Source organism: Carassius gibelio, chromosome A21, assembly GCF_023724105.1.
Source record: "Carassius gibelio isolate Cgi1373 ecotype wild population from Czech Republic chromosome A21, carGib1.2-hapl.c, whole genome shotgun sequence".
Taxonomy (NCBI): Eukaryota; Metazoa; Chordata; class Actinopteri; order Cypriniformes; family Cyprinidae; genus Carassius; species Carassius gibelio.
Window position 1 is genome coordinate 742,958 of NC_068391.1, and position 22,892 is coordinate 765,849.

At 42.7% G+C, this 22,892-nt stretch overlaps 1 protein-coding gene across 3 annotated transcripts; it reads right to left on the reverse strand.

The window, feature by feature from the left end:
* Window positions 1-439: 439 nt before the first annotated feature.
* Window positions 440-22,268, reverse strand: LOC127941931 (ral guanine nucleotide dissociation stimulator). 3 transcript variants are annotated; one of them, XM_052537421.1, is made up of 17 exons: window positions 21,541-22,268; window positions 8,731-9,035; window positions 8,329-8,397; window positions 8,051-8,244; window positions 7,461-7,579; window positions 6,605-6,820; window positions 6,149-6,337; window positions 5,995-6,072; window positions 5,762-5,848; window positions 5,381-5,413; window positions 5,179-5,300; window positions 4,477-4,572; window positions 3,980-4,196; window positions 3,158-3,232; window positions 2,666-2,917; window positions 2,325-2,439; window positions 440-2,192 (listed from the first exon to the last, which is right to left on the reverse strand). In XM_052537421.1, exons 1-17 carry the CDS (start codon window positions 21,571-21,573, stop codon window positions 2,017-2,019), a joined length of 2,376 nt encoding a protein of 791 aa, XP_052393381.1. In that variant the 5' UTR covers window positions 21,574-22,268; the 3' UTR covers window positions 440-2,016. The 3 variants fall into 3 exon arrangements, with proteins under 3 accessions (XP_052393381.1, XP_052393379.1, XP_052393380.1); XM_052537419.1 differs by lacking the exon at window positions 21,541-22,268 and adding an exon at window positions 11,069-12,344; XM_052537420.1 differs by lacking the exons at window positions 3,158-3,232; window positions 21,541-22,268 and adding an exon at window positions 11,069-12,345.
* Between the last annotated feature and the right edge of the window lie 624 nt (window positions 22,269-22,892).

Here is a 22,892-nt window from a genome sequence, read left to right on the forward strand (position 1 = left end):
CTCGAAACTTTTGTGTTTTTCATTAACTCTACTTTCATTTAGTCTTTAATTTTAATAGCAGATAAAATACATATTGTTTTATTATAGGCCTATATTTCCATATGCAGTTTTTTTTCTTTTCAGTAAAAGGTATAATCAGTCTGTAAGAAGCTTAGTCTTTAACGTGCAGCAGCAGTTCGTTTCCCGAAACATTCTTAACGAACTTTGGTCGTACGTTTCATTAAGTTTATTGATAACGACGGAAAATGCGACCATACTTTTATATACATATATATCTGGTCTTGTCTCATAAGGTTGAGTTTGTGGAGCATCTCTGGCTACAGAGAGGTCAAATCTATCATCATAGCGCCACCTGCTGACCACAGTGCAGTCCTGCATCTGTCCTCGTCTTCATCAGATGATATGAACTGCAGAGCACAACACAAGAGCACTACAGGAATCGCACTGCACGTGTTTATTAGTCGCTTTCACCAATATTAGAAACAGTGCATCATAAGGAAAATAATAATAGTAAATTTAAACCATTGAAAAATACGTGACGAACAGAAAACCCAAAGTCAACAGAGCTGAAAGAAACACAATCCCTTATCTGTAGTGGTATAAACTTCGGATTGATATATTCATATTTACATATTAGTTCATAATTACATGGGAGAAGAAACTAAATGTACAATGCTACAAAAAGTATTTACAAATCAATAAATACACACACACACACACACACACACTCAAACCAAATGAAAGGCAAAAGTACAAAGAACTATTCATTTTGTACAAAAATTACATAAAAGAAGATACAAAACCCGAGCAGGCGAGTTACAATAAAATCTTTTTTTTTTTCTTAAATCTTTTTTTTTTTCTTAAATCTTTTTTTGACAGTGAAAAAGACGAATGGCAGATATCTGTGTCCAGATCTGATCTGAGAGATCCTGGAGACGGTCAGTGTTCCTGACCAGACAGCGCTGACCTCACCGACTGAGACAGAGATCTTTGGCCCTTTGGGTTTAGTTATCATAAACACAAGACATGAACACACATACCAAACATTAAAACATAGCAAGCACATGCACGCACACACACATTCACACACACACACACACTCACTCACACACACTCACTCACACACACACACACACACACACGCACACACACACACACACACACACTCACATATAAAGGATCTATGGCAGGTCAGCTTAGTGAAGCGTGTGCATTCAGTCATGAACGACCTCTGAACTACAGGTAAAACAAAAACTCATTACAATTCATCTTCATTTCTCTTTTTCATCTTGTTTCTCTCTTCCTCCGATCTTCATCATGTCTCCGGACAGATGAACATCTGGAAACTTTCTGGCATTTCATTCTAATTTCAAACGCTATGGTCGTGTTTCAGAAGGGGGTTTCACGCATCGGTGTGCAGCGACTGGAAATGAATCAATGTGATAATGTGATGTGGGTCGCTGAAGTGTAACTTCACGTGAAGGAGTATGGATGCACTGCAGAAACTGAAGACACCGGAGCACGTGTGATCTCTGAGTCGAGTGTCACTGAGCGTCTGCGCTGTTAGACTAGAAGAAGACTTGTGTTCGAAACTACCGGGATTCAGTGCTCGTCTTGCTCCACATTCACTGCTCAGATCCACACATGAACATCATCTCCTCCAGAATTATCATTTGTAGTGGCAATGAAATGAAAGGATGAAACAGAAGAAGAGAGATGTTTCATCGGCTTGAGCACCACTGTGTTAGTAAAGAGGAAAAACATTCTGATGAACGTGTGCAGTCTCTTCCTGTCATGTGATCAGTCAGGTGACCACTCCATCAGACCGTAGTTCATAGTGCTCCAGATCCCACACCACACACGTCTACAGCTGACATCACAGACGAAGCGGGTCTGGGAGATCCAGGGAATGGTTGTAAACACACAGATGTTCTCTCAGGGAGAGAGTTTGGCCGTCCAGACGGTGACGAGCAGTTCATGAGAGACAAACCCAGCTCCTGCACAAGAGTTTGGGATTCAGAAGATTCCCTTGGCGATCTTCAGACCTTTCTGCTTCATTCGGGGCAGCGTGGAGCTGGACACATGTTTGGTTCGGCCTGCTCTCGGGAAACCTCTCTTCTTCAAGACAAAGTCATAGTTGGCCGTGGAGTTCATGGCGTAAAAAACATTGGCATTGTCGGGGATCTTCAGCTCTGTGTGGAAATAAAACAACAGGACTTACTTCCAATCAAAAATCTGACAAAACTGAGCTCATCAGCAAGAAGAGGAGGCAAATATCAGCAAAGGTATGTTTAAGCTTATCTTTTAGCTTGTTTATGACTGACCCTTTTCCTCACTGATCTTCTGAACCAGCTCATAATCCTCGGCTCGCTCGCGGTCCAGGTTGTGTTTGACCATGGCTTTCCTCACGACTGCTGGAGTCTTATCCTGACTCGTGACCTGAAACACACACACACACACACACACATCTCCATCCAAGTCTGGTACGTCTCTACAAATGTACATCTGAGTTTGACAGGGTTCACAAACTTTGTCACCACTGGAGCACATGGTAATTAAACTAGTTTGTTTACTCTTATATGATGAACACTTCTGGTGCTGTGTTGGGACCTGATCTAAAACCACGTTCTTCCCGCTCGCTCTCTGTTATCTGACATGCTCTCACCAGTATGCTCTTGTACATGTTCCCGTTGTCCACGTCCAGACTGACTCTGATGATGCAGCAGTCGTCCACCTGCTGGTTGTAAAGTGGCAGAGAGAGAGACGAGTAGCTGGACACGCCGGAGACGGAGCGCTTGTGTGAGCGAGACCCTGTGACCGGTGTGGACGACACCGAAGACGAGGAGGCACTGCTGGAGCCAGAACCTGAGCCGAGACCCGACGCGTCCAGAGACGACAGAGACGTGGACTCCCAGAACTGAAGGACAGACAGACAGACAGACTGAGCTTCTCTCTGGGGTCAGACTTCAGCAGTGAGAGAACAACTGATGAGTCCAGAGCAGGTCAAATCCACAGTCTTTCACGTGTAGACACACACACACACACACACACACACACAGCAGAAACACCAGTGAGGATGAACTCCAGAATGGAAGAGAGAAATGAGTGTTTTCCAGACATGGACGGTCAGAGACGGATGAGGTGAGAGAGGTAGTACCGTGGGAATCAGGTCTGCCGTAGGGCCGCACTTCCCTAAGGTAGAATTGGAATGTTTTACGAAGGGCGTGGAGGTCTACAGGAAGGAAGTAGAGCTACAGTCACTGACAGACACAGCTGAGCTCCGGAGAGAGAGCACATTACACACCGGAGGACGTTTTCACACCTGCAGATCAACTGCTTTTGTCCAAAACAGGGATGAGGACTTTTGGATCTTCTTCTTGGTTTGGTGTACTTTGACAAAACAAGATTACCAAAATCATGCATTCTTGAAATCCACCTGTTTTGGATAAGAGCACCTACGACCCTGGAGGATGAAGACATGGTTTGGAGTTCACCTGTGATGTCTAATGTGCTCAGCCACATCATCGACACTGCTGCTGTTTACAAAACACATTCCCATGAAGAATTATGAAACAGCTCGCTTCATTGCTCCACTGGTTTAAATTGCTTTCTCAGCACAATAATCCAGTCCAAACACTGTTTAGTGTGGATGCAAGCATGCTGACTGTGTTCATATATGCCTAAACAAACCACACTATGGGAGAATACACCAGGCTCCAAAACAAACACTGGCCAAGTGTGAAAACGCCCCTCGATGTCATCAGCCCTGTTACAGCCTAGCATTACCATACATACGAAAGGTTTCTCTGGAATCAATCTGTTTTCATAAATAACCCTGAAAAGTTTAAGATCCTTCTGTGAGGGCAATGCATTTAGCTGTTGTCAGGGTCATATCTGTGTGCTACAAACAGCTAGCATCTAGCCCTGTCCTCTGGAGAGACGCTGCCAGATAAACACCAGGATCAGACGATCTCCTCACCTTCCTCTCCAGAGCGTCGGGTGAATCAGAGATGAAGCTGATGTTGACCTCCTCTACATCAGAGCTGCTGGAGCCTGCAGACGTCACGCTGAGAGAGTCGCCGCCGTCGCCCAGTGACCCGCTCAGACCCGGCGGGTAACGCAGCTGATCGAAGGACTTGGAGTGAGAGCTTCCAGATCCACTGCATCCGGCTTCTCCTGAACCCACGGGCTGCCGACTGACACACACACACACACACACACACACACACACACACACACATCAACATCAACACCAGCTCCAGAACAAAACATCAGTGTATTCCTCCGTATGGAAGAAAACCTCCAGCTCTCATCTCTCAGGGAGCTTGCTGTAATGCTATCTGGAATTGCCTTCTCCATGGAAAATACCTCTTAAGCTACCTTACATTTTGGGCCAGAACAGGGAGTCTGATCAAGCAGCATAATTCATGATTCTAAACAGGAAGCAGGTGTGAGGATGTGAGGGTCAGCACTCACTCGCTCCATCTCTTCATGATTCCTGAGCTCTTCTTGGCTCTCAGTGTGTTGGAGGCGGATTCAGAGAGCGGCTCGATCTCACACGACTGACTGTAGCTGCAGGAAACCAGAACAGCATTCATTCAGGAGTGTGTGTGTGTGTGTGTGTGTGTGTGTGAGAGTGAGTGTGACTGTGTGTGTGTGTGTGTGTGTGTGTGTGTGTGTGTGTGTGTGTGTGTGTGTGTGAGTGTGTGTGTGTGTGTGTGTGTGTGTGTGTGTGTGAGTGTGTGTGAGAGTGAGTGTGAGTGTGTGTGTGAGAGTGAGTGTGAGTGTGTGTGAGTGTGTGTGTGAGTGTGTGTGTGTGTGTGTGTGTGAGTGAGAGTGAGTGTGAGTGTGTGTGAGTGTGTGAGTGAGAGTGAGTGTGAGTGTGTGTGTGTGTGTGTGTGAGTGTGTGTGAGAGTGAGTGTGAGTGTGTGTGTGAGAGTGAGTGTGAGTGTGTGTGAGTGTGTGTGTGAGTGTGTGTGTGTGTGTGAGTGTGTGTGAGAGTGAGTGTGAGTGTGTGTGTGAGAGTGAGTGTGAGTGTGTGTGAGTGTGTGCGTGTGCGTGCGTGTGTGAGTGTGTGTGTGCGTGTGAGAGTGAGTGTGTGTGTGAGAGTGAGTGTGAGTGTGAGTGTGTGTGTGTGTGTGTGTGTGTGTGTGTGTGTGTGTGTGTGTGATGTCTCACCTCTCAGCCTCCGAGAGCTTCTCCACGCCGGAGAGCCACACGCTGAACCCCGCCACACGCTTGAAATTGTAATTGTTACACGCCAGCTGTAACAGTTTAATCTGAGCGATGACCTCGAACTCCTACAGAGAGACACAGATCAACATCAGCGCGAGGCTAGCGTGTTCGAATCAGCGTCACTGCTCCTTCTGTTCACACGTACCTTCCTTCTCTTCTCGAAGTTGATCAGACCTCCCTGAGATGCAAAGAAAGGATCAGTTCTCATGCATATATGGAGCTGAACTAGTACTGTCAATATTAGCACATTAACACATGCTATTAATTATTTCTAACGCATTAAAAATATTTAACGCAGGGGCGGAGCTAACAACTAACGACTGCTGCTTCTGTCACTTTTTTCTTGACAAGATTTGCATTTATTTAGACACAGAATGTCATTATGACCAGATCAAATAGGAGACATTTCTGAGGCGTTCTCCAGCTTCTCCTCAGCGCCAGCCTCGAGTCAGACGAGTGTGGAACAGGTTCAGCTGAGGAGGGAGATCACAACTGAAAGTGTTTGTTATATGTGTGATACACTCACGTCCAGATAGTCCTTCATAGCAGTGTCCATCATGACCAGATCCGTCAGGAAGGTTCCCAGGTAAGGGATCGTCCCCTGCATCACAGTCTGAAACAAAAACCATCGTTCTGTGAGTTCAGTATGAAACACACACACACACACACACACAAACACTCTGTCACACACACACTCTCACACTCTCTCTCACTCTCTCTCACTCTCACACACACACTGCTCTGCTCTGAATATCTCACCAGATCTCTCTGAGGCTGTTGTCGCTTCTGCGCTCGCTTGGGGTTGATCTCCAGAGTCGCAAATTTGGACGTTCCCTCCTATCAGAGAGACACAAGCAGTAAATACCATACACACACACACTCACACACACACACACACACACACGTGCTGTACCTTTATCAGCAGTTCTCGGCTCAGCGAGTGGTTGTTCTCATCAGAGAATATCTCTGACAGCTCCTGGAAGATGCGAATGTTTTCTCGTGACACTTCGTCCCATGTTTTCTTGAGCCGGTGAACCGGGTTACACTGCAGCGCCGACAGAATCGCACGCAGAGACGAGAAGTTCTTCAAGATCCGACACTCCTGAGCAAAGAAACCACTCTTAAACTCAAGAGTAAACCAGCGATCAGACGTGTGTGTGTGTAAGTGTGTGTGTGTGTGTGTGAGAGTGTGTGTGTGAGTGTGAGTAAGTGTGTGTGTGTGTGTGTGTGTGTCTCTGTGTGTGTGTGTAAGTGTGTGTGTGAGAGTGTGTGAGTGTGTGTCTCTGTGTGTGTGTGTGTGTGTGTGTGTGTGTGTGTGTCTCTGTGTGTGTGTGTGTGTGTGTGTGTGTGTGTGTGAGGCCACACTGACTCTGGCTACTTGGATCCAGTGCTCCAGGATGCGGGCTCTGTGGGCAGGTTTGAGCGTCCGGTCACTCAGGCAGGTGGAGATCACACAGTTGGTGACGCGGTTGAACTGGCTGACCGTGGCTCTGATGGTCGGCGCCAGATGTTCCTTCCCTTTCTTATCTCTCTGAGACCAGATGCTTCCCAGACAGTGATACGGCACGACCCGCTTGAACAGCTCCTGCAGGACAAACACATCACAGCACACAGAATCATCAGAACACAACACACCTGAGGATCAGCTCGTGAAGCTCCAGCTGTGTGTGTGTGTGTGTGTGTGTGTGTGTGTGTGTGTGTGTGCTCTTGTTTTTGTGTCAACTCAGGACACAACTCTGTATAATGACATGGGTATGACACAGGTATTACAAGGAGAGGGTGACTTATGAGGACATAACCCATGTCCCCATTTTTCAAAACACTTATAAATCATACAGAATGAGTTTTTTTGAGAAAGTAAAAATGCAGAAAGTTTCCTGTGAGGGTTAGGGTTAGGTGTAGGGTTGGTGAAGGACCATAGAATATACAGTTTCTACAGAATAAAAACCATTACACCTATGGGATGAACACACTTTACACAAAAACAAACATGTGTGTGTGTGTGTCTGTGTGTGAGGGTGTGTGTGTGTGTGTGTGTGAGAGAGAGAGAGAGAGAGTGTGTGTGTGTGTGTGTGTGAGAGAGAGAGAGTGTGTGTGTGTGTGTGTGAGAGAGAGAGAGTGTGTGTGGGTGTGTGTGTGTGTGAGAGAGAGAGAGTGTGTGTGTGTGTCTTGGTGATTACACAAAAACAAACATGCGTGTGTGTGTGTGAGTGTGTGCTGCTCACTGCATCCATCAGTGTGAACTGCTCTGCCACCACAGTGGGGTCAAAGTTCAGGAAGTCGGGTCGTTCCTCGTGGAATCCGTTCTCCTGCAGCAGAGCGAAGGCACAGCACTGATCCAGCACTGCACACACAAACACACATCTGTCTTTACATTCACCGCTGAAAGCTTCTTCTGACCCAGAACTTATAAGACAATTATTATATGATATTTCTGTAGATTAAATAATAGATCATGGCGCTCGCAACGCTCAGGTCATGGCTTCGATTGCCAGGGAAAGCAAGAGTATGTCACTTTGAATAAAAGCGTCTTCCAAATCCATAAATATAAACTATGAAGTATTTTTTTTTTCCTGATACGTACTCTATGTGACTGCAGTCTTTATCACGTTACAGTAATCATGCCATAATCAGAAACACTACCTACTCCAATTTAAACCATACATTATATATTTTAATGTTATCACTTAAATGACTTCTAAAACCGTTCAACTCAGAATGTGTCTTTGACTAATGGTGATGAGCAGAAGAGTTCAGGTAAACGTCAGGTTGAGTGTGATGCACATCATCAGGTGAAGGACCGGAGCAGACGAACCGTCTCGGTCTGATTCCTGCTGGAGTCTGCGGTGGAACTGGCTCAGCAGGTTACAGGCGCGGCGCTCCAGATCCGACCCGGGGAAGCTGAGCTGCAGGTAGTGGATCAGGCGTCTCAGACAGCTGTAGTCCGGAGGCTTCCAGAAGTCCTCAGAGTACTGATCCAACCAGGCGCCGAGGATCGAGGAGACGGTGCTGCGACGAGACGCGAGAGAAACACTCAGATATACACTCGTACCGGTCTCAGGTGTGTGTGTGTGTTTCAATCATGATTCGTACTTCCTGAGCTCCGTTCGCTCATCAGGCGTCATCCTGCGTGCTTCTGCGCCCGGCTGCAGTTTAGCGTATCTGAAAACACACATGCTCACATTTATTCAGGTTCTGCTAGTAAACGACAATTAAAGACGATTTACATCCAAAACAGTATTAAAATGACTAGAAACAGCCCTGACAGAACAAGATTTAATGAAGTAAATAATGAAACTATGCATCTCCAGAAATAAAAGGGTCCCTGTGAAGTCAGTGTCTAACTGGAGATGTGCACTGGTTAGTGTGATGCTTGGTCCACGGTCAACACCATCAGCATCAGTGTGTGTGTGTGTCTGTCTGTGTGTGTGTGTGTGTCTCTGTCTCTGTGTGTGTGTGTGTGTGTGTCTCTGTGTGTGTGTGTGTGTGTGTCACCTGTTGAGCAGCAGGTCCAGCACTTGTTTGGTGGTGGCGAAGGTCCTGTAGGTGCAGAGGAAGATGGTGACGTAGGTGGAGTCGTTTCCTCTGAAGGCGGTGACCATGTACTCCACCAGACGCTCCAGAGTTCCTGCTTTGATGGTGCGCAGCTTACACGTCTCGTACAGACTGAGACCCGAGTCCGAGTCCACACCCATCCAGCGCTGACTCTTACTGGACGACTGGTACATCTGGACCTTCCTCAGAGTGATGCTGAACACAGCGCCGTCCTCCACCTCCTCACCGATCTCCTGACTCGCATTCTGCACACACACACACACACACACAGAGACACACACACAGAGACAGACAGAAACACACACACACAGAGAGAGATGTGAGGTGTGTCGTGTTTCAGGAAGCTTCTGATTCGTTCGGATCAATAACTGAAACACAAAGACTCACAGAAAACAGGTTACACCATCACTGTCTCTCTCTGTTTTCATGTCAACAAACCACAGCAAAACTACTCACTAACCAGTTAACACCACAACTAGTTAAGAGATGAGTCTCAGGAAGCATCAGATCCAAACACACACAGATCTGATCTCACATTCCTCCTCTGACCGCTTTATATCTACAAACACTTCTGCAGGGAACAAACTGGATTCAGGTTTCTTCACAATGCTGCAACAAGACAGATAAAGCTCAACCATTACCCAGAATGCTTTGCACAGAGTAAAAGCATCTGCAGCATCACAGTGTTGATGGTTTGAGAAGGATTTCAGATGAACTGAGTCTGATGGGATCAGAGCGGCTTCCACGGGGTTAAAATCTGCTGAGAGAACTTGAAGTGTTCATCAGCTCCAGTAATGAACATGAGTAACACACAGAGAGAGACACACACACACGTGTTACACGACTCACTAAACCTGTGTGAGACGAGAGACTAACACTTCTGTCACATTCACCAGTGATCACCTCCAACTCAAGAATGATTCCGTCGATCCACACACACTCTCTCTCTGTGTACCAGACCAACAGAGACACACACACACACACACTCTCCGTACCAGACCAACAGAGAGAGAGAGACACACACACACACTCTCTGTGTGTACCAGACCAACAGACACACACACACACACACACACACTCTCTCTCCGTACCAGATCAACAGAGAGAGACACACACACACACACACACTCTCTCTCCGTACCAGACCAACAGAGAAAGAGAGACACACACACACACACACACACACTCTCTCTCCGTACCAGACCAACAGAGAGAGAGACACACACACACACACACTCTCTCCGTACCAGACCAACAGAGAAAGAGAGACACACACACACACACACACACTCTCTCTCCGTACCAGACCAACAGAGAGAGACACACACACACACTCTCCGTACCAGACCAACAGAGAGAGAGAGACACACACACACTCTCTGTGTGTACCAGACCAACAGAGACACACACACACTCTCTTTCTCTGTGTACCAGACCAACACACACACACACTCTGTGTACCAGTCCAACAGACACACACACACACACACACACACACTCTCTGTGTACCAGTCCAACAGACACACACACACTCTCTCTCCGTACCAGATCAACAGAGAGAGACACACACACACACACACTCTCTCCGTACCAGACCAACAGAGAAAGAGACACACACACACACACACACACTCTCTCTCTCCGTACCAGACCAACAGAGAGAGACACACACACACACACTCTCTCTCTCCGTACCAGACCAACAGAGAGAGAGACACACACACAGACCCAGAGAACAGACCATGAGTCCACTGCAGTGCATGCAGGGAAATACTGGCACACAGACATCAGAAAAGAGTTTATGACCATCAAGTGTCTTCTCTTGTAAAACCAGAACAAATCACATCAATATCAACTCAACTCTTCAGTATCATCTTTATTTCTACACTAACACATCATGCCTGTCGATAGAATCTGCAATAAATTATTTGTTTATAAATATTGTAACCACTCTTATATTTACATTATCATGGTTACACCTTTAAAGTCGTAATGTACAGTATTCAGATATCTCTGCTGTATGACATTCGATGTTGATCATGAATTGTAATGAATTAAACTCTTTAAATGTGTAACAATGAAAAGAAGTTTAATATATAATTGCAACTATTTATTACAGTTCATAACTGAAGGCAAAGTATGTAAGACATGGCAGAATTTTATTTAGTTTATATGCAAAATAGTTTAATTGTAAATAATTTTCTACGATACATTCTATTATTATTGTCGCTGGTGAAGTTTCCAGTATCTCTATGTAAGATAACTCTGTTCTTTCTACCTCCAGGTGAGGAGTGTCCGGATCCAGGTGTGTGAATCGGTTCAGCACCGCAGGACTCGGTTCGTCGCTGATCTCGAGTCTCACAGAGTCCCGGATGCTCCGGATCCGCCAAACACTGGCATCAAACATAACGGAACCGAAGCCGAGCTCACATCCCGCCGCTAACACCATCGGAACCGAGAAATCCGACCGAACTACAGCCGCACACCGGCGAGACCATCTGCGTGCGACCGGAGGAGTGTGTGTGTGTGTGTGTGTGAGAGAGAGAGAGAGAGAGAGAGAGAGAGAGAGAGAGAGAGCTCCGCCTCTTTCTCCGCTCGGGATCATGACGTCATTTTCAGATCAGAACCACAGAACAGAACAGATCACAGTGAAATGTCAATCAACTCGGCGGCTGTGAAAGTGGGCGGAGCTCAGCGGTCCGCGCGGCTTATTATTTATATTCACTTAAGATATAAACTAAAGCGTCTTTATTCAGTTATTATCATCCAGACAGAGACGCCACTGTTCCTGCTGATTCTCTCAGCGCTAATAAAGATAGTTACCTCGTTAGGATTAATAATCATAATGTATTTCACAGATCTCAGTTTGTATTTGAATTCCCGGGATTATAATGTTTGAATGATACTTTTTTTCTGGATATTTCTTTTTGGATGATATTATTTCGGGATGATACTTTTGTCTGAATGATACTTTTGTCTGAATGATTCTTTTGTCTGATTGATACTTTTGTCTGATTGATACTTTTGTCTGATTGATACTTTTGTCTGATTGATACTTTTGTCTGGATGATACTTTTGTCTGAATGATTCTTTTGTCTGAATGATTCTTTTGTCTGATTGATACTTTTGTCTGAATGATTCTTTTGTCTGAATGATACTTTTGTCTGATTGATACTTTTGTCTGGATGATTCTTTTGTCTGGATGATTCTTTTGTCTGGATGATACTTTTGTCTGGATGATACTTTTGTCTGATTGATACTTTTGTCTGGATGATTCTTTTGTCTGATTGATACTTTTGTCTGGATGATTCTTTTGTCTGGATGATTCTTTTGTCTGGATGATACTTTTGACTGGATGATACTTTTGTCTGATTGATACTTTTGTCTGGATGATACTTTTGTCTGATTGATACTTTTGTCTGGATGATACTTTTGTCTGATTGATACTTTTGTCTGGATGATTCTTTTGTCTGAATCATTCTTTTGTCTGAATGATACTTTTGTCTGAATGATACTTTTGTCTGATTGATACTTTTGTCTGGATGATACTTTTGTCTGATTGATACTTTTGTCTGGATGATTCTTTTGTCTGAATCATTCTTTTGTCTGGATGATTCTTTTGTCTGAATCATTCTTTTGTCTGAATGATACTTTTGTCTGAATGATACTTTTGTCTGATTGATACTTTTGTCTGGATGATACTTTTGTCTGGATGATACTTTTGTCTGATTGATACTTTTGTCTGGATGATTCTTTTGTCTGAATCATTCTTTTGTCTGAATGATACTTTTGTCTGGATGGTACTTTTGTCCAATTGATACTTTTGTCTGAATGATACTTTTGTCTGAATGATACTTTTGTCTGGATGATACTTTTGTCTGAATGATACTTTTGTCTGAATGATACTTTTGTCTGATTGATACTTTTGTCTGGATGATTCTTTTGTCTGGATGATTCTTTTGTCTGAATCATTCTTTTGTCTGAATGATACTTTTGTCTGAATGATACTTTTGTCTGAATGATACTTTTGTCTGATTGATACTTTTGTCTGGATGATTCTTTTGTCTGGATGATTCTTTTGTCTGAATCATTCTTTTGTCTGAATGATACTTTTGTTTGGATGATACTTTTGTCTGATTGATACTTTTGTCTGAATGATACTTTTGTCTGAATGATACTTTTGTCTGATTGATACTTTTGTCTGGATGATTATTTTGTCTGGATGATTCTTTTGTCTGAATCATTCTTTTGTCTGAATGATACTTTTGTCTGGATGATACTTTTGTCTGATTGATACTTTTGTCTGAATGATACTTTTGTCTGAATGATACTTTTGTCTGATTGATACTTTTGTCTGGATGATTCTTTTGTCTGGATGACGCTGCAGTTTTCCACAAGTTCATCAAACAACCGCAGTAAGAATATTTCATCAAGCACGGTGAGTAATGGCTTCTCCTACAATTGTTATTTGCACCTCTTGCCACATGTACAGTTTATCTATCTCTGTCGCTGATGAGGGATTCACATGTGATAAATGCAGGGAAACAGTTAGGCTGACAGAGAAGATTTCAGAATTAGAGACACGCATCCAAACTTTAATTGAGGACAGTAAGAATGTTAGGGCTCTAGATATGGCTTTGGATGCGTCTAGCTCAGGGATTCCTGTACATTGTCCGGTTCCAGTAGAGCCCCTGCAGCAGGGCAACTGGGTGACGGTGAGGCAGCGTAGTCGTGGGTCAAAACACCGCTCTTCTGTTCCGATCAAAACATTAAACAGGTTCTCCCCACTCAGTGATGCACCCACTGAGAAACCTGATGAAAGTGCTCTAGTTATTGGCGATTCTATTGTACGGAACGTGAATATAGAGACACCAGCCACCATAGTCAAATGTTTACCGGGAGCCAGAGCGCCTGACATCTTGGCAAATTTAAAAGTGCTGGCTAATGCTAAACGTAAATACAGTAAGATTGTTATTCATGCTGGCGCTAATGATGTTCGACTTCGCCAGTCGGAGATCACTAAAAATAACTTTAAAGAGGTGTGTGAACTTGCAAGCACGATGTCAGACACTGTAATATGCTCTGGTCCCCTCCCTGCTTACCGTGGTGATGAGATGCATAGCAGATTGTCATCACTCAATGGCTGGATGTCTAAGTGGTGCCCACAGAATAACATAGGTTATATAGACAATTGGACGAGCTTTTGGGGCAGACCTGACCTGTTTAAAAGAGATGGTCTTCATCCCTCCTGGGGTGGCGCCACTCTTCTGTCTAGAAATATGGCAAATAGTCTTAGTGTTTATACTTGACTAACTGGGGCCCAGGTCAGGAAGCAGACAGACTGGCTAAACCGACCGTCTGCTAGCTGCCTCCCGTCACAGAGGTCAGTTAATTCTCAGCACATAGAGACTCTTTCACCTAGATATCACACTATAGAGACTGTGTCTGTTCCACGAACTAGAAAATACAAAAAACGTCCAAACCAAGTTAAGGTTAACAATTTAATTGAGGTTCAACAAATAAAAAACAAATGCAATATGGATAAACAAATGATAAAGATTGGCTTATTGAATATCAGATCCATTTCTACGAAAACACTTTTTGTAAATAATATGATAACTGATCATAATATAGATGTGCTCTGCTTGACAGAAACCTGGCTAAAACCTGATGATTACATTATTTTAAATGAGTCCACCCCCCAAGATTATTGTTATAAACACGAGCCGCGTCTAAAAGGCAAAGGGGGAGGTGTTGCTTCAATTTATAATAACGTTTTCAGGATTTCTCAGAGGGCAGGCTTCAAGTATAACTCGTTTGAAGTAATGGTGCTTCATATAACATTATCCAGAGAAACCAATGTTAATGATAAATCCCCTGTTATGTTTGTACTGGCTACTGTATACAGGCCACCAGGGCACCATACAGACTTTATTAAAGAGTTTGGTGATTTTACATCCGAGTTAGTTCTGGCTGCAGATAAAGTCTTAATAGTTGGTGATTTTAATATCCATGTCGATAATGAAAAAGATGTATTGGGATCAGCATTTATAGACATTCTGAACTCTATTGGTGTTAGACAACACGTTTCAGGACCTACTCATTGTCGAAATCATACTCTAGATTTAATACTGTCACATGGAATTGATGTTGATAGTGTTGAAATTATTCAGCCAAGTGATGATATCTCAGATCATTATTTAGTTCTGTGCAAACTTCATATAGCCAAAATTGTAAATTCTACTTCTTGTTACAAGTATCGAAGAACCATCACTTCTACCACAAAAGACAGCTTTTTAAGTTATCTTCCTGATGTATCCGAATTCCTTAGCATATCCAAAACCTCAGAACAACTTGATGATGTAACAGAAACTATGGACTCTCTCTTTTCTAGCACTTTAAATACAGTTGCTCCTTTACGCTTAAGAAAGGTTAAGGAAAACAGTTTGACACCATGGTATAATGAGCATACTCGCACCCTAAAGAGAGCAGCCCGAAAAATGGAGCGCAGCTGGAGGAAAACAAAACTAGAGGTATTTCGTATTGCTTGGCGGGAAAGTAGCATATCCTACCGAAAAACATTAAAAACTGCTAGATCTGATTACTTTTCTTCTCTTTTAGAAGAAAACAAACATAACCCCAGGTATTTATTCAATACAGTGGCTAAATTAACGAAAAATAAAGCCTCAACAAGTGTTGACATTTCCCAACACCACAGCAGTAATGACTTTATGAACTACTTTACTTCTAAAATCGATACTATTAGAGATAAAATTGCAACCATTCAGCCGTCAGCTACAGTATCACATCAGACAGTGCACTATAGACCCCCTGAGGAACAGTTCCACTCATTCTCTACTATAGGAGAGGAAGAATTGTATAAACTTGTTAAATCATCTAAACTTACAACATGTATGTTAGACCCTATACCATCTAAGCTCTTAAAAGAGGTGCTTCCAGAAGTCATAGGTCCTCTTCTGACTATTATTAATTCCTCATTGTTATTAGGACATGTCCCCAAAACCTTCAAACTGGCTGTTATTAAGCCTCTCATAAAAAAGCCACAACTTGACCCCAGAGAACTAGTTAATTATAGACCAATCTCGAATCTCCCTTTTCTGTCCAAGATACTAGAAAAGGTGGTATCCTCACAATTATATTCCTTCTTAGAGAAAAATGGTATATGTGAGGATTTCCAGTCAGGATTTAGACCGTATCATAGTACTGAGACTGCTCTCCTTAGAGTTACAAATGATCTGCTCTTATCATCTGATCGTGGGTGTATCTCTCTATTAGTTTTATTGGATCTTAGTGCTGCGTTTGACACAATTGACCACAACATTCTTTTGCATAGACTTGAACACTTTGTTGGCATCAGTGGAAGTGCATTAGCATGGTTTAAATCGTACTTATATGACCGCCATCAGTTCGTAGCAGTGAATGAAGATGTATCATATCGATCACAAGTGCAGTATGGAGTACCTCAAGGCTCAGTTCTAGGGCCGCTACTCTTCACGCTTTATATGTTACCCTTGGGAGATATCATCAGGAAACATGGTGTTAGCTTTCACTGTTATGCTGATGATACACAGCTCTATATTTCCTCGCAGCCCGGTGAAACACACCAATTTGAAAAACTAATGGAATGCATAGTCGATATAAAAAATTGGATGACGAGTAATTTCTTACTGCTAAATTCAGAAAAAACAGAGGTGTTAATCATAGGGCCTAAAAACTCTACTTGTAATAACCTAGAACACTGTCTAAGACTTGATGGTTGCTCTGTCAATTCTTCGTCATCAGTTAGGAACCTAGGTGTGCTACTTGATCGCAATCTTTCCTTAGAAAGCCACGTTTCTAGCATTTGTAAAACTGCATTTTTCCATCTCAAAAATATATCTAAATTACGGCCTATGCTCTCAATGTCAAATGCAGAAATGTTAATCCATGCATTTATGACTTCAAGGTTAGACTACTGTAATGCTTTATTGGGTGGTTGTTCTGCACGCTTGGTAAACAAACTACAGCTAGTCCAAAATGCAGCAGCAAGAGTTCTTACTAGAACCAGGAAGTATGACCATATTAGCCCGGTCCTGTCCACACTGCACTGGCTCCCTATCAAACATCGTATAGATTTTAAAATATTGCTTATTACTTATAAAGCCCTGAATGGTTTAGCACCCCAGTATTTGAATGAGCTCCTTTTACATTATACTCCTCTACGTCCGCTACGTTCTCAAAACTCAGGCAATTTGATAATACCTAGAATATCAAAATCAACTGCGGGCGGCAGATCCTTTTCCTATTTGGCGCCTAAACTCTGGAATAACCTACCTAACATTGTTCGGGAGGCAGACACACTCTTGCAGTTTAAATCTAGATTAAAGACCCATCTCTTTAACCTGGCATACACATAACATACTAATATGCTTTTAATATCCAAATCCGTTAAAGGATTTTTAGGCTGCATTAATTAGGTTAACTGGAACCGGAACACTTCACATAACACCGTACTTTCTACATCATTAGAAGAATGGCATCTACGCTAATATTAGTCTGTTTCTCTCTTGTTCCGAGGTCACCGTAGCCACCAGATCCAGTCTGTGTCCAGATCAGAGGGTCACTGCAGTCACCAGGATCCAGTACGTATCCAGACCAGATGGTGGATCAGCACCTAGAAAGGACCTCTACTGCCCTGAAAGACAGCGGAGACCAGGACAACTAGAGCCCCAGATACAGATCCCCTGTAAAGACCTTGTCTCAGAGGAGCACCAGGACAAGACCACAGGAAACAGATGATTCTTCTGCACAATCTGACTTTGCTGCAGTCTGGAATTGAACTACTGGTTTCGTCTGGTCAGAGGAGAACTGGCCCCGCAACTGAGCCTGGTTTCTCCCAAGGTTTTTTTCTCCATTCTGTCACCGATGGAGTTTCGGTTCCTTGCCGCTGTCGCCTCTGGCTTGCTTAGTTGGGGACACTTCATCTACAGCGATATCGTTGACTTGATTGCAAATAAATGCACAGACACTATTTAAACTGAACAGAGATGACATCAATGAATTCAATGATGAACTGCCTTTAACTATCATTTTGCATTATTGAGACACTGTTTTCCAAATGAATGTTGTTCAGTGCTTTGGCGCATGTATTTTGTTTAAAGCACTATATAAATAAAGGTGATTGATTGATTGATTGATTTTGTCTGAATCATTCTTTTGTCTGATTGATACTTTTGTCTGGATGATTCTTTTGTCTGGATGATTCTTTTGTCTGAATCATTCTTTTGTCTGAATGATACTTTTGTCTGGATGGTACTTTTGTCCAATTGATACATGTGTCTGACTGATACTTTTGTCTGAATGATACTTTTGTCTGATTGATACTTTTGTCTGAATGATACTTTTGTCTGGATGATACTTTTGTTTGGGTGATTCAGAGCTGAGCTGCAGCTGAAGTGATTTGATGAGCCCCAGAGCGCCGCCTGCTGGAGGAACAACATCTGCAGAGATTCATCTGAGAAAACAGACACAGCTGCTACAGAAAAAACACCCAAACTCAAAAATATTTATTGCACAAACTCTCTCAAATCGAGCTTGTGAATTTCATTAAGCTTCCACCGACCATCTGGAGTTATTTAAAAGAGCAGAGTTCAGAGAGATGTCACTTGTATTCTGTCATGTGTGTCTGATGCACGAGATCCTTCTGGAACAGTGTGTTCAGGAGTAACTGAGCCAAACAGATTGAACCAAGAATAATGAGATGAATTAGGATCATTCAGGGTGTGACTCTAGTCCTTTGACAGGGAGTGAAGATGTGTTGCCTTGAACCTCTTACACACACTTTACTGCAGCTCACAGGACACAGATGTGATGTGACCTCAGCACACACACGCACGCACGCACACACACACACACACACACACACACACTTTAGTGCTGTATTACCCAGAATGCATTAAAACAACTGTGATTCCACACTGGCAGTTTTTTTATATAAAAACATCACACAGTTATGTGCATTTTGAAGTATTAGATCAGAAATAAAGAAAACTGGAAAGTGATTGGAAACTGCTAATTTTGTGAAAGAAAAAAAAAGTCCCTTCATTTACGAAAAAGTTTTTATGGTGTTTTCTGACTTGTGAACAAGAGTTAAAGTGAATAATGGGAGATGGAAATACATTTTGTGAATAAATTCATCCATGTGCATTAAAAAAAGTTGTGATACTGCAGCAGGTGCTTCACAAGCATCACAGTCTGTTCACATTTATCCCTTCTTCTCCATTTGAGAGAAGATCTAAATATTGATGGTTTGAACCGGGTGAGGAACAGTGCATGGATGTGAATATATGAATCAGAGCTCTGCGGGAGGATGGAGGACTTCAGAGCAGATCCGGCATCAGGTTCAGATGATCGTGTGAATTCAACAGAAAGATGCTTGCTTTGATTTCTGTGTTAGTGGGGCTTCACACGTCACTACTGATAATTTACCCTTTAGTGACACATCTTTAGTGTACAAAGGGTTAACCATTACACTGAACGATTGAGGGTCTAGATTATTCCAGATCCACCAGAGGAGGAAGAGAACGTTCTTTAATTCTGTTGGATGCTTGGATCATGAAGCACTTAATAAATAAGAGGATCTCTGTGTGACAGCGCCACCTGCTGCTGCACACACTCAGAAATCATAACATCCACGTGTTGAGAAGCATTAGGTCATGAGAGGACAGAGGGTCAATCTAGACTAAACCTGACGATTCTCAGTGTGTGTGTGTGTGTGTGAGAGAGAGAGAGAGTGTGTGTGTGTGTGCGTTCAGCCCATGAAACTAACATTAAAGGATCTTAAACAGCTGTGGTTGCGCACACACACACACACACAGTCTCTCAGGGGTCACACACACTTCCTGTGTCAGATTTCACTCTGAATAACACAAATACAGTTATCCCAGACGACAGGAGCACATCAACTCTTCTCCAGATCACAAGCAGAAGACAATAACCGTACTGGTTCTTCGTTTCTCAGATAATCAGTGTCCAAACACACATTCATAATGGATCTGTCCACACACACACACACCAGCTGCTGACGCTAACATGAGTCTTGTTCATGAAACACAAGCAGAAATAATGGTTTCACAAATGTGCTTGTACTTTCAGAAAACACTTGCAGCTCTTCCAAACACACGTAATGCTGTGTAAAACAGCGGAATGTGTTCTGTTCTTTCAACCAAACGAACAAAACTTACACTTGCACTTACCACAATAATATATAACAAAATTAATTAGTGGACCAATTCGTTTTTTTATTGATAAACAAAAAGCTGCCTATTGTGTTCTTCTTTTTATTCTCTGTAGATTCCCTCTTTATGAATGATTGGAGTCATGCAGATGTTTTAATCAGATCTGTGGTTAGCGAAGCGTTTGTTAATCTGGAGGAGAGTTTAGGTTTCATGAATGAGGCTCATGACTGAATCTGAAAACCATCCCAACTGACTCAGATTCACACTGATCTCCACCTGTAGTAAAGGAAGAGTGAAAATCTTGTCATCACTTGCTCACCCTCAAGTTTTATTCTTCTGATGAACACAAAAGAAGAATGATGGTAAACAAGCAGCTGACGGTAGCCATTGACTTCCATAATACAGAGAAAATCAATGGCTACCGTCAACTGTTTGGTTACCAACATTCTTCAAAACATCTTATTTTGTGTTCAACAGAAGATAGAAACTCAAACAGGGTGAGAATTAGAAGTAAATGATGACAGATACTCATCAGGTTCTTTCACACAGAACTGCCACTAGACATTGCCATATAATGACCAGAACGACTTTACCGTAAATGCACTGTTCACACAGACTGCGAAGTTCCATCTTTTAACGGGTAAAGCACCATACACACATCCGTTTCAAAATACAAGTTTTGTGACATCATAAACAGAAGATACCGACTCCGCCCACTCTAATGAAAGCAACGTTTATATGAATATGAAAATATGAACATACTGGTAAAAATGTATAGCGTGAATACATTGTAAGTCGCTTTGGGTAAAAGCATCTGCTAAATGCATAAAAGTAAATGTGCTGCATGCTTTCCTCTCAATAATGAAATAAACACAAAACAAAAACGACAGCGGTGAGAAAACAGCAGTTAAGAAAGCATCTGATCACAGCGATGTCCAGTGTGGAGCGAGCTAATGACAGACTCTTTCTATTAGTGAATCTTAAAATAAATTAATTAATACAAATAAATAAAAAATCATTACATTAAAGAGATAGTTTGTTTTGCATCGATTAAAGCGTGACTGTTTTGATCACTAGATCACTGTAAGGTGTTTTAAGAGTGCTGATGTTGTGAATGAAATAATTTATTGATGATGAAATATCTCAGCACTTTATTTTGTTCCACAGAAGCAAACGTTCATCATTCAGTCAGTTATTCTCACTTTCACTATAAGTAATTACCTTGTTTTATTTGTTAGAATTGTTAGAATATGTGTAACTCAGTGTTTTAGCTCATTATAAAAGCAGATGAACTGGTGAAATAATGGATGATTAGTTGATTGTTGTAATAATTGTTGTTGTCCTAGTCTACACCGGATGTGTTCCGTTCACACCTGATCTCTTCAGTAATTTACCAGCAGTTTCTGATTGGTTCTATATGTGTCGTTTGTTCTCGGTCTGAACATGGTGATCACACACACACACACACACACACACACACACAGCCATGTTTCTGGAGCGGTGCATGACCCACCTGTGTCTCCAGCATCATCATCTTCATCATCATCACCGGGTTCGGAGCAGATCGATCAGCCCTCTCTCACGAGGGGCACATACTCACTGATCCGAATCCTCCTTCTCCGAACCGAATCATCTCGAACCTTTCTTTGATTACAGTGAGAAACACGATCAGATCAATATGTGAAATAATCCGGCTTCAGTGATGGACGATCCAGTTTATAAAAACCACCATAACCGCACAGCAGTGGCCGAGAGGAATAAATCAGGAGACGGGGAATAAATCCATCATCACAAATAAAATCAGGACATTAAATCAGATTCAAAATGGAGGCGATGCTGAAGATCAATCAGCGCATAAATGATTTCATATCGTAATCGTTCACATTCATATTTCACGGCAGATCTACGAATCCTTCATGTATCGATCTGATCTCAGAGTCTCATTCATAAACATCAGATCTGGACCGGATCCGCGAGGGTCGTGCGTCCGTTTAGATCCACAGATGAGAGAAACACTCGCGCAATCCGAATCAGGCCCGAAACCCGCAGAATCCGCTTAGATCTGAACCCGAACCCGCGGATGATCCGGATCCGAATTTGCCTTTATTCCGGCACCAATCCCGCGTTGTTATTCGCTCGCGTCCTTGACACAGATTCAGTTCTTGCTCACATTCTGATGTGGGTTTGTGGGTCTGCGGCGTGAACGCGCACTGGACGCGGGGGGCGCGCGCGGGAGCGGAGGGCGTGTGCTCGCTGAAGATGACACCATTCAACATACTAGCCTACATACTACACACACTGCGATCAGATCACATCATGTATGATACAGCAGGCGTGTTTTATCCGCATTAATGCCAATGTGATAATCACGTGACGCTAATGAAGGCCTGACTGCGGGAGAAGTTTCCATGGAAACAGATGCTGACTGAACACTAGTGTACAGCATACTGCATACTATATACTGCATACTGTATACTGCGTACTGTATACTGCATACTATATACTGCATACTGTATACTGCGTACTGTATACTGCATACTGTATACTGCGTACTGCATACTGTATACTGCACACTGTATACTGCATACTGTATACTGCACACTGTATACTGCATACTATACTGAATACTATATACTGCTTCAAAACAGCACGCAGCACATAAGTATAAAGGTCTCAAACCGCTGTTTTTGTGTAATATCATAAACATTAGACCTCATTACATTAGCGGGTGGTGTCCTGCTTTTATTGTACAAATATGTACATTCATTTCACATTCTTAATCCAAACTTGTCAGCCTGGTCAGACACTTAGTACTAAATATTGTAGAAACTGAATTTTCTGAAAAGTTGCTTTGCAACGATTGTA

What these genes read in the sequence shown, in the direction of transcription:
- LOC127941931 (XM_052537419.1), bottom strand. Translation starts at nt 11,395, where the DNA reads ATGATCCCGAGCGGAGAAAGAGGCGGAGCTCTCTCTCTCTCTCTCTCT. An exon ending in AAGCTCTCGGAGGCTGAGAG is followed by an intron (nt 4,573 to 5,178) that starts GTGAGACATCAC and finishes GGTTTCCTGCAG; the next exon opens with CTACAGTCAGTCGTGTGAGA. An exon ending in GAAGATCAGTGAGGAAAAGG is followed by an intron (nt 2,193 to 2,324) that starts GTCAGTCATAAA and finishes ATTTCCACACAG; the next exon opens with AGCTGAAGATCCCCGACAAT.